The sequence below is a fragment of the Eumetopias jubatus genome, unplaced genomic scaffold (assembly GCF_037043125.1).
Source record: "Eumetopias jubatus isolate StellerSeaLion01/CBP00866 unplaced genomic scaffold, mEumJub1_p1.0 scaffold_8, whole genome shotgun sequence".
In the NCBI taxonomy this organism is placed as follows: Eukaryota; Metazoa; Chordata; class Mammalia; order Carnivora; family Otariidae; genus Eumetopias; species Eumetopias jubatus.
In genome coordinates, this window is record NW_028274814.1 from 12,111,182 (window position 1) to 12,126,667 (window position 15,486).

The following is a 15,486-nucleotide window of genomic DNA, read 5'->3' on the forward strand; positions in this document are numbered from 1 at the left end:
ATATGAGTTTCTGGGTCCCACTCCTGACTTAATGGGCCAGAACCCAAGGCTGAGCCTGGGGAATCAGTATTTTTAACAAGGGCCCACATTCATTCTGATGTGCATTATAGTTTGAAATCTGCTGCCCTAGGAATAAACCACCTACCTTCTGAATGTAGTAGACCAGCATTTTCATTCATTTCAGTCTAGCATTCCTGATCAAGGGTATATACTCCCAGCTGAGGAATTAATTCCCAAGTCACTAGAGAATAGTCCAACTTATATGGAAATTATTTATATAGCAATTTAATTCCAAAGAGGACTTCGTTATTTACTAATCCCTATGATCATTGTTCTCCAAAGAGTGGGGCAAATTATAAGTATTATCCATCTACAACTCATAGAGAAACTGAGGCAAACGGAGATCAATTGTCCAGAAAAGACCAAATTTGAGGAAGATGTAATATCTTTTGATAAACATTACCTAATCACTATGTTGTGTTTACTACAAAAGAAATTCAAAGATGAATTCCCCTCTCCCAGAGTTCATAGATCAGTACTGACACCCCCATAACCTATGGAGATCAGAAACTTCCTCTTGTCAGCTAATCTCACCCCACCACACCCCGCCCCACTTATGAGTCCAAGGCCAGCTTATTTAGCCCTCTCTTCCCTCAGTTCCTAATTCTATGAACGCTATTTTTTAAATATTATGCAGTTTACCAATGTTTAAAATCAATATTTTAACAGAGACTGGCAGTAACTAAATTTGGTAAAAGAAATGTGAATCCAATTTTGAGACAGATGAAGGATAAACAGATGTACTTGACAATTTTTTTGGAACCCAAATCAAAATCAAACCTTACATTAACTTCAGGTCCTACCAGAAGAGTCTCCATTTCATTTGACAAAAGAGCAGACAGATATCTTAGGTAACAGATGAATATTCACATCTCAAGGAACTAAAATAAAAACTTTAAATCTTACACAAGAAAAATTGTTTCCAAAATACTATTTATTCAATAAGAACATGAGATGATGAGTGCTGTACACAAAATATTTTGAAATATAGAAGTCCTCAAATTTTGAGGAAAATTACATAAGATCACATGAATTGCCAATCTGGGGTATATGCTATCAAGTATATCCAAAACAGTATTTTTTACATGGCTTCAAAGAAAACCTATTGTTACACATATAATTAAATTAAATTTTAGTGTTACCACGAACGCAAAAAGCCTAGTTTACTCTGAAATAAAACTAAAATTTAACATGTGTTAATATTTGTGCCATAAAGAGTGCGAAGAACATACCTTTTTGTCAAAAAAAATTAACTTCTAACTGTTCAAAATGGCTCCTGGAGGCTTTTCTTTTTTCAGCATTTCTCATGAACTCTAGAATATCGATCTCAAAGTTTCTATTTTGAAAAACTGTAGTAACAAAGCATTTGTTTAAAAAGCCTCGCAAGGATACGATCAAACTTACTATGAGATGATATTAAATTGACTAATTTCAGGACTCATTCATCAAAAATGAGAATTTACTCAAAACAATTCATTGAGGATTTAAGTAATTGCAGTTATAAACTCTCCTAATATTCATGAATGAAATTCAACCTGCCATTAGCAAGTCTGTGTTTCATAGGCCACTAAACTCTCAATAAAGTCTATAATGATAACCTAATTAGTGTCACATCTGCACATGTCACTTCAATGCAGTGACTCCAGACAATTATCACCACTTAGATGAAGAAAGTCGTTAAGAACTCAGAGATAAAAGGGTTTGAAAACAAAAATATCTAAATTGACCAATGCACCCTTCTGTAGGAAGCAAACTTAACTTTTTGATGTAGAGCTCTCATGAAAATATTGCCCATTGATCAGTGTATTGCTAGACATTATGCTGATTTGGTTTCTTGTCTCTGACGGGTCCCTTTTGCTTGACACTGGCAACTTTTCTGGCTCTACTTTTTTGAATCAGAGGAGCTTACGCTAACTTTGATTTTAAAAGAGCCTATTTGTTTTTAAAGTCTGAAGAGATAAAACTAATGATTCTAATGGTTGGAGTGCACACACAGGGCCCACACAAATACCTATTTCATATGCAGATTTTATTCAAGTTCCTGGATTGTGACAAAAACTGTACTATTTATGTTTTTATGGGTTTGAGGATCACATGAACATAGCCTTTTTAAGAAAATTAAGTAGTTTGAATTATGTAAGGTTTATAAGTTATTTAATGGATTGAAACAGTATTTGCCACAAGTGATTGGTTTTCAGAGTGAATTGTTATTAAAATCTAACAAAAAACTCATACAAAACAATTTGCCTTCTACCATCTATTTTGAAGGAAACCTATTTTATGATTTCCATTAATGTGTAATTTTAAAATCTCATTTTTTTCCTCAAAAATCTTCAATTTGCTATATTTATGACATTATAATTTCTCAGTTAAAGCTAGAAATTATGACAGCCTGAAATTTAATAACAATTTTTCATTTCATAGACAAAGCACAAGTTTTTATTTTAATGACGCCAAGATATGAAACCTACTTTTACATATTATTGGAAAGAAGCACAAATGTTTGAAAGTCCATATTCACTAGTCTTCAACACAAATTTTACAAAACAGTACACCTACTGCATACAAGAACAGATAAACATGAGACAAGCTAGACGTCGACTAACTGGTAAAAGGATAGACTGTGGTATTCATACAATGGAATATTATATATATAGTAATAAAAAAATTAATGAACTGTGGCTCCACTCATCTGCATGGATGGATTTTTAAAGTTCTTGAGCAAAATATAAAGTCATGGAAAAATACAGTGTGACTCCTCTTACCTAAGATTCAAAAAGAGGCAAAACTAAGCAACGAAAAATTATAAAAACAAACAAGAATGATGAAAATTTAGGTTAGTGGTTACCTCGGGGAGAGAAGTGCACGTAATCAAAGAGGAGACCGTGTGGCTATCAGAGGTGTGAGTAACGTTCTACTCTTCGAGCAAGGTGGTGAGTACATGGGTATTTGTTCTATTACTCCTCCTTAAACTGTACATATACTTTATGTATACGGAGAAAATGAGAGGCAAGAAAATGGTGACTGTACAGACAACTCTTTTTGAAGACCACTGATCTTGCATGTAAAGGAATAAAAGATGGGAAGAAATGTGAATGTTCTCAGAGATTTTGTTTTGCTCTTGTTAAGATATGAAGAGAGCATCCGAATGACAGAAAGGTTCCATCAGAGGGGAGAGGCTGAAGAAACAGCAGGGATGACTGATGAGGCGAGGCACGCGGGAAGGTTTGCCTCTGACAGGAGGAGGAGCGGTCTCATTCAGGCAGAGGGCGGTAGGGAAAGCTAAGAATAACAGGCACAGATTTATACAGTTGATGATGGGAAACGGAAGTACATCAGATATGGTGGCTCGCTCCTCTTGAATGAGGCTCCAAGGGGAAGGGCAGAGCTGGCTTTGAGAAGAAATGAAGGCATCAAGTGACAGCTTGGGGCAGTCAGAGAAACAACTGACCACAGACAAATAAATGCAGGTGCTGTCCTCGGCATTTCACCTTACGTGTTTCCCTGGCCTCTGTCTAGAATATATTTCCCCTTCCTTTTCACCTAGAAAATCTTCCCATCCTTCAAGACTCACGGCACGTTCTACGTCTTCTGTGAAACCTGTTCTATTCCACGGCAATCCTTTCCTTTTAATCCTTACAGCGCTTAACTCTTATCACTCGTTTTTTACTTGCTCATAAACTACCTTGCAGTCACTCTTTTGTGTTGTACATGGTTTCATTCTTCTGGGTGGTCTCCCTAGCTACAGTTCTTGAGGACAGAAATCATGTCTTTTTTTTTTTTTTTTTTTAAGCACCGTTGTTCCCCCTTTCAGAAGAATAGTGCATTCTCATACAGTGAACACTTAGCTGTTCATTGTTCTATTTTTTAAATGTCATCTACTTAAACAGATATTCTTAAAAGCAAAAGAAAAAAATATGTGAATAACTGAACTTTGAATCCTCCATTATTTTCTTGTCCCTGCTTCTGGTTTTCAATTTTTGGTTTTAGAACTTACTTGGTAGAAGCCAAGCCAGACATCCAATGTTAACACAACATTGGTTTGATTTTTAGTATTTTTTAAACAAATTGTTTCTACTCATTAAACTATTAAATTTTTTTCTTTACAACTTTTAATATGTTTCCTCATGGAGGTAGTTCTCTTAGAAAATGAGGCAGAATATTATCAGCAAAGACAAATTATGTCAGGAATGCCATCTTGTGGTTGAGAGTAGTCCATTACACTACAGATCCTTTCAGTAACAATCTTTAATTCAGAAATAAAATATCCACTAAATTCACAAATGTAAGTCATGGTTAAAATTATTTGTTACTACAAAGAAAGAAAAGCTAGATATGTGTGTTTTCAATTGTGTGTGACTTCAGTTGTCAAAAAAGACAATGTTCATCGGAGAGAGAGACAACAGGTGAATTATATAGGAATGGACTCTAAATAATACAGAAACACTGCTACCTATAACTATAAATATATTCTATTAAGACTACTGAAATACTCTGAATTTTGGAAAACTTTTCTCATGAAATAGATAATTTTACTTCTATATCCACTACTAACTAGTTATGTTATTACATCCTAGATTTAAATCATGGGTCTTGATTTTCAAAATACATCACCCTAACTATAACCATCCAAAGGGGAGTGAAGGACGGAGCACTTATCTAACTTGGATGGTGTAGGATACACAGAATTAGTTGTCGTCCAAAATGGGACTTGGAAGAGAGGTAAAAACCCGGGCCCTATCTTAACAGATGAACTTACTACTTCTTCCATACAAGTTAGACATTTCAATGATAAACTGTCTTTCTAGTCAATAGAAAGCTAGTAACTGTTAGATATATTACTTAACAACTACGCTTAAATATTCTAATTGCCAAGTTGAATACCAGACATTCTGATCCACTTAAAAGTGGGGATGAGGGCGTAGAAACTGATATATCCCTCACGAGTGCAAAGCACAGCACAACACAAAGGTCCATGCACTATGCTACCCTTTTGTCACTTCCAGATTATAAGGTTTTAAGGAGCATGTGCAGGTACAATGTTCAGTTATAGAGATCAGGTTATTTGAAATTCCAAAAGATAATAGATCTACATGTAGCTATATTTACCAAAAAAAGGAAAATGCTATTGTACTCCAAATCAATGTCTGGGATTTATTATGGCATGCTTATCACCAGAAAAAAAAAAAGTTTTACTCAAAAATTTTTTATACGAATTGATTTTGTATTAGTTTTTCCACATGATTCTTCATGACAGTCACATCAGCTGCACAAACCTGGTACTCCATCTTCTCTTGCTGTTTCGTTCTCTCTAATAAGGCTTTGTGCGGTGGAGGCAATGCATTGTAGGAACTCAGCAAGTAAAGCTGACTTGAGGAGGTATGGTTGATTTCTTTAATCTTTAAAGCCTGCATGATAGCAGGTGCAAACTTCGAGTAATGAGCCGTAGATGAGACAATCACTGGGCAAGTTTTGTCTTGCATTCTGTCTGCAACCACTTTTGCAACAGCAGTGTGTGGATCCAGAATATACCCCGAAGTACTGTAGGTGGAATGAATAGCTGCCAGACACTCTCCCTCGGAGCACCAGTCAGCTACAAAATCCTGCTGGAGTTTCTCAACTAGCATCTTCTCTATCTGGAAGTGATGCTGCTCTTCTAGTTGATTAAACAATTTTGTCATTAATTTTCCGTTTTTATCAGCCATCAAGTGTAAATGTCGTTCCAGGTTTGAAGCTTTAAGAATATCGATTGCTGGTGAAAAGGTTTGTGCTAATTTTCTTTCCCTTAGGTCATAGTGTCCTGTTTTTATAAAATCAGTCAAAACATGGTTCTGATTAGAGGCACAAATAAATTTGCGAATAGGGATTCCCATCATTTTGGCATACACTGCTGCTAAAATGTTACCAAAGTTTCCTGTGGGAATACAGACATCCACTGGGCTTCCAAAAGAAATAAATCCTTGGCTAACAAGATCAAGATATGCAGAGGCATGATAAACTACTTGGGGAAGCAGTCGGCCCCAGTTTATGGAATTAGCTGAACTTAAGACCGTTCCATATTCCATTATAAGAAAGCCAGCAAAATCGGAATCTCTAAAAATGCCTTTTACAGCTGTCTGGCAAAAATCAAAATCTGACTTGACACCCACTGCCCATCCATTTTCTTTCTGACTGCCAATTATTTGTGCTTTTTGAAAATCACTTACTCCGTTCTCAGGAAAAAACGTGGCCACAGCTATTCTTTGCTTATCATTCTTATTAATACGGCTAAAACCATTTAAGACTGCACTCCCTGTGTCTCCTGAAGTAGCTACAAGTATCATATAATTGCAACTTGGTGGAATACAGTGTGCAAAAAGATGAGGCATAAGCTGTAAAGACAAATCTTTAAATGATCCTGTTGGTCCGTGAAACAACTCCAGGATGAACTGGTTGCCCGAGAGATGCCGGACAGGGGCAATTCTGGAGCAGGCAAAGTTTTCCCCATAAGCAGTCTCAATCATTTCTCCCAATCTGGCAGCAGGTACATCAGCTGGATGTATACACTTTTCCAGCAGGATTTGTGCCCTTTCTATGTAGGTTGCTCCTACGAGGCTTTTCCACTCCCTACAGTTTAATTTTGGAAACTCTTTCTCAGGAACGAAGAGTCCACCATCAGAAGCTAACCCCTCAATCACTGCTTCGCTAAAGAATTTTGTTGAAACCTTCCGTTCGTCTTTAGGCCAAATGTGTCTTGTTGAAACGAACGTTTCTGAGTCCACATCTTGGTACCGTTTGACTGCACTGAGCACTTTGTCAGCGACCTCCTCTGGGGAAGCCCCACTTTCACAGAAAACACGGGTATCATACCACTTCTTATAATACTGTCTTCTAAACTTAAGTAAGTCTTTCATAGATGTTCCAGCATCCTGACCTACGATCCTATCAATTTTCATTAATTTTAAGCGGCTGACTATATCTATTAGAGGTACATCCAGGTATACAATTATCCCATTTTTCTTCAGATGCCACATGCTAGCATCATGCATTGGATTGGACCCCGTAAGGGAAATCACACTTCCAGATGTAGAGAAGTTTAACACGGCTTTTCCTTCCTCTTCTAAAAATTGCTCATTACCAACATCCTGTAATTTTTCAGACACACTCATATTCCAGGTTTTTTCAAGGATATCATCGTCCACATCTATGACACAACAACCTAGTTTCTGACCTATTATTCTGCCTACTGTTGTTTTCCCAGCACCAGGCGGTCCCATCAGGATAATATTTTTGTCTCCAACAAGAGAGTGGGTTGAGTGCCACGATTTCCTGAATTCTGCAAGTGCAAGGGTTCTTGAAAGAAACAGCTGCACATGTTTATCCGTTTTAACATGTATACTGGGAAAACATTTCTGGGCTATTTGTTTCAGATGCGGACATCGGTTAAAGTGGAGCATTCTCTTTTCACTTTTCTGCCCAAGTCAACCTAAAAACTGGCTTTAGCCCTTTTCAAAACATAAAAACAAAAAAGACATTTGGTTACTAATTTCAACAAACTCAAAATCCCAAAGAGGACTGAAAATAACCATGTCCACGGTACCTAAACTGTTTAGAAATCTTTCAAATGTATGGGACATTTTTTAAAGTACTCAAACCCAAATTCTCATATATTACATATTATCCTTTAAATAATCTTTTCAGTCTCAAGCCCGAGTGATCACAACTTTAAAAATTTGTAACTATAGGCAATGCTTTATTCAGAAAATGCCATATCATAGATGCTTTAAAAAAAAGCCATACTAAATCAGATTAGTATTTCTTTTCCTGTAACGAAAACTGTTTCTTGGTTTATAACCCACATAAAAAAGGATTATTTGGAATGCTATTTACTTGCAATTCATAAAAGCTGAATATTCTTTAAATTTAATTTCTAACTTTAGTTACACTAACATGCTGATAGACTATCATGCTCCTCATAAATGTCTCATAAAATTCACAACAGGGAAGTAGAATATTTGCTTACAAAATGCTTAAATAACTTTCCAAACTGTAGGACAAAAGTATGGCATTTTCTTTCTTATGTGCCTTTTATATGCATATCGTAAAGAATCATCCTCAGATATTTTTCATATTGAAGGCCTTTTAAAAAAAGCTAAAACGAAAGGTATAATATTATGCAAATAGTTAAGAAAAGTTGGTAACAGCAAAGTCAAAGGCTACATATCTATAACCTTATCTGCATGAAACCGTCACTTTTGTTTCTGTCCTCTAAACATTATCAGTGGAGACACTTAACTCAAATTCCAAACTCTACAGTGATAGCAATAAAAACAAACAAACAAACAAAAAACTTAGGGATGTTTCCAATGATGAGAGGAAATAATTACTCTGGCATCCAAAGAACCTCTGCAATTCCCCATATTGCTCAAATCCCTGTCTTTGGGATGTAATGTACTCAACATTGAAACACAAATGTATGCCAGACAAGTCAAATTCTTAGTCATACGTAAAATGCAATTTAGTAACTGTTGCAGTGTTCATTCAAATTGACTAAAGGAACTCCACAGACATCTAGTAGGGCTTTTCACATTTTCTGCAACTAAGCCATATTAAATATCAGATGGTATGTTCAAATATGCTCTGAAAACTTTTAATCATTTACTACTTTGATTATCTGTACTACTATGTTCTGTAATTAAACATTTCAACCATTTTAAAACTAACACTGAATTTAACTTACAAGTTAAATTAGAACTGTCAAGAGAAGGAATACATTTCCTTATTTGGCCTTTCAGCTTGTATGTGCTGTCCTTAATTCCCACTGACTTGTAAACCATATGACACACAGGAACCAATCTCAGATGAAGAGTTTGTTGATGCTGAGGCAAAGTCAATCTTTGCAAAAAACAGAGTCTATAACAGAAAAATTTTCAAGTTAATCATCACTGAGTACAATGTTACAAAATCCCACACATGGACTGGTCTATTATTAAAATATCCACCTGAAAAATTTAAAGTCCAGAAAAAGAATGAATTGACCCTTTTCATGTTTCCCCAAATCTATTATTAAAAGTTTAAGATACTGTTTTTTTTTAACATCTGTGTCTTATAAAGGAAAAGAAATTTCATTAAACAGTACTGAAGGAATTTCTTCCACCAAGCAATATGAAAGACAGTAATATAACCAAATAAGAACAAATACAAAATCTCTCACAATGACACCTGAAATTTTAATTACTTAACTGGATGTTTAGTGATGAGAGAAAAATTTAAATCACTGGACTAAAGCTATGAAATGAGTGCTTGAATTACCCTTGTGGGTTGTTTTATCCATCTGAATCACTACATGATTTGTATGTAATAATACCTACTGTAAAAAGCGCAAATATAGTGTCTGCTACACACCGGTACCCCTTGTCTATTTAATTGAGTTTATAATAAATTCAAAACACGTATCATAGTGGCTGGCACATAAGAATATTCTCATATATGGTAATATTATTATCACTCAATGGCAATGGACTAAAAACATATAAATTGAATCAGAATATCTAGGCTCAAGGCTAGGTGTATTTTTTCATGGTTTGTTTATAAGCCTTCAGAGAAAATATGGGTACTTAGCCATGAATCAAGAATTGTTTTGCTATACACAGTCTAATTCTTTCCCTGCCATGAACCCAGGATCAGAGAAGTATACACTTGAACCATTATTGGTAATGTCTTTTATTAAACTGTATTCTAGTATAGTACTTTAACACCAGCTAGTTTTCTTGGAGGAAGGGGAACACTTTCTAAAACCACCTGCTTCACCTGCTATTCAGGAGTGTGTTCTTGTTTAGTTCCCAATGTGTAACTTCTGATGTCTGTATTAGCAGTAATTGTAGTATTACCTGAGTAGCTGGTTGGTTTTTCTGGACATTAAATCTTTTAACTGATCTTTTTCACTTTGTGTTGGTTGCTACAATGCTTACCATCAACTCCACTAAAAGTAGAAGACTGTAACACAAACATTATGCATTGTTTGCCTTATCTTTTATAACCTTAGTTTTCCTTTATTTTATATGAATTAAAAATAGAAAATTATGACAGCTTAATTTAATTTAGTATATTATTTGACAACAAAAAACTTCCTGAAAATAGCAGAAGGCAGTTTTAAAGGGCTATAATATGTAAGAAATATTACGATATTTAAAGAAATATTATTTTTAAATATAAATATATATTTATAAAATAAAGAAGATGAATTCTATTTTAAGTAACATACTAAATTTTGTTTTGTAGCATTTTATCCACAAATTAATTTTAGGGCTTCAACACCCATTGTAAACAAACCAAAATACAAGATGGAATAATATCTATAGTATGTAACTTTCATCTGGAAACTAAGTCTTTACTTAAGAGGTAATAAAGTCAATTCTCATTATTCATGGTATTATGTTCTATAAAGTCATCATTCTTGAGTATTGAATTAGTGAACAGTGAATAGTCCCATTGCTCCTAGGGGAAATACAGGGTTAGGTTTCTGCAAGCCTCGAGTCACATTTTTGCCAACTGATCAATACCTACACTTGTTTTGTGTTTCTGCTTAAAGTCATTTTATATATTTTTTATATCTTTAATATATAATTTATACATATATATATATGTAGTTGACTCATTACCGCTGTACAGCCAACAGCACTCTAACTTAAGCCTGAATGAAGCTTATCTAACACACATTTTATCTGTAAGGCACATTATAGCCTAATTACCTTAGGAACACTAGGCAGCACGTCAGCAACCTCGGGGCCATTTTAAACGGCAAAACCACCAACTAGAGGTACAAAAATGTGAAAAATGTGGCACTAACTAGAATGGGAGAAGGATATTTTTGTTTACAGTATTTGAGCTCAAACAGCAAGGCAGAGCATCATCTTGCCTGACCACAGCTTGGAGCACGTACATCAGGAGACTCAAATTTTTCACCACTGTGCGTGTGTCCATGAATGAATGCACAAGTTTGGCAAGTATTAATTTGGGCTTATAAATAAATTTTAGTGAGTAGAATTCACAAATATGGAACGTGTGAAAAGGGAGGATCAACTGCATATCATTTTCCTTTACGATTCAAAGCCATGTTGTTATGCTTTTTCAATTATTTTATATTTTAGTATGTATTTCAGTCTAGTGGTCATGAATAGGCAGTTTTTCTTCAGCCAAAGGACAAAACTTTTTCAAATTAAATGGAAGTCAAGGAGTCAAAAAACAAAAGCTGTACTTAAAGACCAAATCTCTTGGCCATAAAGTACTCAGGTTTTACTGTATTAATGTTCTAAAGTGTTTTCTGTAGAGCCAGGTTCTTCATGAAAACATTTTAGTCATACTCTCTAATTCCTCACAGGATGGAAGGTCTACACAACTCCATTATACATTAATACTTTTTAAATAGAGTTTCCTACTGATCACTTATAATGGGGTTTTTTGATCCACGAACTCCACTGGATACTTTTTAGACGTAATAGACACTTGTCCTTCAAACAGACAAATGAAAAGCCTGTCGCTCTCACAGCAAGAACTTTAAAAAACAAAACCAGAAATGTCCACATGTACAAAATAATTCAAGTACTCTTTGATTTCAAAGCACAAAATTTAACAATTTTACTTTGGCAAGCTGATCAAAACTGAATAGTGAATTCAAGAAAAAAAAAAGTAAAGAAATCACTTTTAAATTATTTCCTATGAATGCTAATAAACTTACATTTTTAAACCAGAAATTCATACTAATTTTCAGCAACCTATTTAGTGATGTTTTCCTAAGGACAACACTAGATGATTGCTAATCAACTAAAGTCATACCTGTTACCAATTTTTACTTCCAAAATGGTCTAGAAGAATTTTTTCAATTCCATTATAAAATTACCTAGTTTCTAATTCCTCTGGGAAATTACCCAAATCCTATTCAGTCAGGATGATTTAGCATTTGTCACCCATTTAAAGTATTTGTTTCATACTATTCCAAAATAAAACATAAGTCATAGCACTTTAAGAATTATTTCATGATGAGAACTGGCTGCGGTCCAGTGAACTTCTGAAAACATTTATGCCATGATTATGCTTGTCACCCTATATTAATGCAATCTAAATTTCTCAGAATGACTAAATCTAGTCCATTATCTTATGAAGGCATCCTGATATATTTTTTAATTCTTAAAATGACTATTTTTACAGTAATAAATTGTTTTCCAATACATAATAAAAATGCAAATTCCTAGGACATAAACTAGCCAGGGGGGAGGTAAAGTTCTGCTGCTCTGGACTGTTAAGCAAAAATCCTCCCAACATGCCTTTAGGTCAGTCAGCAATTACTTCCCTGGAAAAAGCAAGACGGAAAGACCACACACTCCAGTGTCAAGTTGTAATCAGAGGGATCTTAAATCAAAAGTAGCATTTACAAGTTCATCACTCATCTTTGCCCCTATCTTAGTACCAAAGCTGATTAAGCCTTTCCTGTTGCTACCCTTTTGCTGTTAGATACCCTAATGGTCTTGAATATTTAATTCAAAAGACTCTTTAAGTACCCTTTTTAATTCTATAATTTAAAAATATATTATTATAAAGAATATCTCTTATACAGGGTTATTTTTCTTCCTAGAAAATTGTCTTTTTTATAGTCCCACCTAACCTCATTTTATTCATCTAAGTAAATTAGAATTAATCTTTAGCAAAAAAACTCTAACTTGTACGTACAAACCACTTATAGCAGGGGTCTGTGCAAAACTATAACCCACAGGCCAAATCTGTGCAAAATTACAACCACGCTTTCTGTAAATTAAGTTTCATGGGAACACAACTGTGCTTATTTATTTGTTCATCTGTTTTGTATTGTCTTTGGCTGCTCTTGAGCCACAACAGTAGAGTTGAGCAGTTTCGACCAAAACCATTTGGCCTGCAAAGGCCTAAAATATTTATTATCTAGCCGTTTGCAGAAAAAGTTCATGACCTCTGTCAGTATACTAATACTAATTTCCTGTGGGCATAGTGGAATAGACATTTCCTTGAACAGTACTAACATTTTGAGGTAATTATAAAAATTAGAAATATATTCTTTGTAAACATGCTTTCAAAAGGCAAGCAGAATTATAGACGAAGTATCTAAGGAAAAAAGTTCCTTTCTAAATGATTTAACAACTTCATCATGACTGTAAACTAAATACACTATAGTGAGGAGATCATAAATTGGTATTTTTAAGACCACAATAAATATACTGATACCAGTGAAATTACTGTATTCAGTAACAGAAAGTCAAGACTAGCTAAGGTTGGTTGGGACTTACTAATTGGAGAAATCATCCTTTGCCCTTTGGCTCTTTTAGGAACTGTTTAATATGAAGTGTCCCAAAGTGTTTCTTCTTCATTAGAAAATGTATAAGCTTTGGCCAACCGCCACCCACTTGGTTAATGGCATTATCAGTATGAGTCCTTAGTTCAAATCTTGCCATGGATAGAGAGAATTTTTCTCTATACATGCTAAGCAAAAACAAACAAAAAATCCCCCCAAACCCAAAACATAAAATAGTCAAAGGCGAAAGGAAACCGACAAACTGGTATATACATAAAAAATGTTTTGAAAAGTAGAAGATCTGATGTGAAGAACAGGAGCATCATCTCCAACATGCCACTCATCTGAAATAAAATGCTCCACTCCTGGGATAAAAATAAAAAATCTGATCAATTGGATAAGAAAAAACTAAATTTATTCTTATCTAATGAAATTCGCTAAGAGCCCCAAATGAGAAGGACCCACACATTCTGCAGAGCCTTTTAAGTCGGAACTAAAAGGTTAATGAAGCCATCATGCTGTTTTTCTCTCTCCACCAAGCACCCTGGCAGTGAGACGACCAAAACTGGTGTTGGTTCTTATCTTTGACCATCTCTATTCCCTGTGGGCAATGGCCTCTGTAAGCTTCGTTCAGACCAACTATCCTCTTTCCCAAATATTGCCAAAATGTCTTTTAGAGACTCGGGATCGCAAAGACTTCTGTATGAATTTCTTCCAGCAGTCCTACGTGCATAAATAGGTTTAGGGAAGAGCAGACGGTTCAAAACGGAACAAAACCGCTCCCGAGAAGGCAATTTTCAAAAAGGGACACCATAAAAATGGGCAAAAATTCAAGGGCCCATTTAAAGAGCCTTCTCCTGGTTTAGGCTGCTTATCTAAAAAACATCAAGTCCACTTGTCTGTGGATAAAGACCTAAGAGGAGGGGCGCGACCAGGCGGTACACGAGGCTGAGAACAGAGAACGGGAGAAAAGAGGTCGGTGGAGGGGAGGGCCGCGGCGCGACAGGTGGATGGGGCGGACGGCGGGGCGGACGGCGGGGCGTGCGTGGGCGCGCACTCCCACAGGTGGCGAGCAGGGCCGCGCGGCGAGCTCCGGGCAGCCTGGGGCAGAAGCAGCGGGGAGAACGAGCGCAGACATAGTTGAGATTACAACGGAGCAGCGGACAGGGGCAGGAACGAAGTGCGGAAAGGCATGCAAAGGGAAGAAGCACCGGCTTCTACAGTTTCCCTTTCTTTCTCCTCAAATCACTCACCAAGAAAATCACACTGGGAAGACGGGGGGGAAAGGAAAGAAAATGGGGAGGAGCGTCCAGGAGCCGCCAGTGCCGCCTCAGGACGGGGTGCCACACCTCAAGGGCTCAACCCGGCTCGCCCACGGCCCGGGCCCAAGGCCTTCGCTAGGCCTGGCCCGCCCCCAGCCCCGCGCAGCGGTCTCTGCGCCTGCGTCGGTGAAGGCCTGCGCGCCCGCCGCCACACTCACGCCCCGAGCAGCCGCACGCCGGGCACGTGACTCTCGGTCCCCCGCTCCACCTACCTGAATCCTCCCTGCTCCTCAGGCTCCTCCCTACCCGGCCCGCTCTCCACGGAGGCCCTGCTCAGCGTGGCCCCAGCGCCTCGCCCCGCCCTCGCCGGGATTGGCGCCTGCGCACAAGAGCCTTATTGTGTGACGCCTACAGACCGGCGGCGCTGCTGTACTGTTTCTAGTGGAGTGTACCTTTCTCTCCAAATACGCAGAGACAGAAGCGTGCAGTATTTTTAAGGGGATGCCATTCAACTCATTATTCCCAAAGGCACATATAAACAGTGGTTTCCATACTGAACTCCAGCAGAAAAACTGCACAGGGAAGAGAGGAAACCTAGTTTACCGTGCTGCCGTCCACTTCCCCGTAGCCTAGCAACTGTTTCCAAGGCAACCACGCCGTCAACAACGCTAAGCAACCCCGAGATAATTAGAAGGCCTATTTTATTCTCTTCCCGAGAGAGGACTGCTAAGAAGAGGTCAAAGGGAAATTAGGTGAAAGAGAGAAACCTTAGTTCTGTGAGAAGACAAGAGTAGGAAAGGGGAAACCCCGTGAAGAAAGAGACGGATATTGGTACAGTGAGAAAAAAGTTGATTATTTTTAAGGAGT

The 15,486-nt window shown here is 36.9% G+C and overlaps 1 protein-coding gene across 1 annotated transcript; it reads right to left on the reverse strand.

The window, feature by feature from the left end:
* Window positions 1-1,022: 1,022 nt before the first annotated feature.
* THNSL1 (threonine synthase like 1) lies at window positions 1,023-14,760 on the reverse strand. Its single transcript, XM_028114192.2, has 3 exons — window positions 14,611-14,760; window positions 8,780-8,952; window positions 1,023-7,544 (listed from the first exon to the last, which is right to left on the reverse strand). Exon 3 carries the CDS (start codon window positions 7,494-7,496, stop codon window positions 5,268-5,270), a length of 2,229 nt encoding a protein of 742 aa, XP_027969993.1. The 5' UTR covers window positions 7,497-7,544; window positions 8,780-8,952; window positions 14,611-14,760; the 3' UTR covers window positions 1,023-5,267.
* Between the last annotated feature and the right edge of the window lie 726 nt (window positions 14,761-15,486).

Coding starts and splice junctions, on each gene's coding strand:
- THNSL1 (XM_028114192.2), bottom strand. CDS start 7,496: ATGCTCCACTTTAACCGATGTCCGCATCTGAAACAAATAGCCCAGAAA.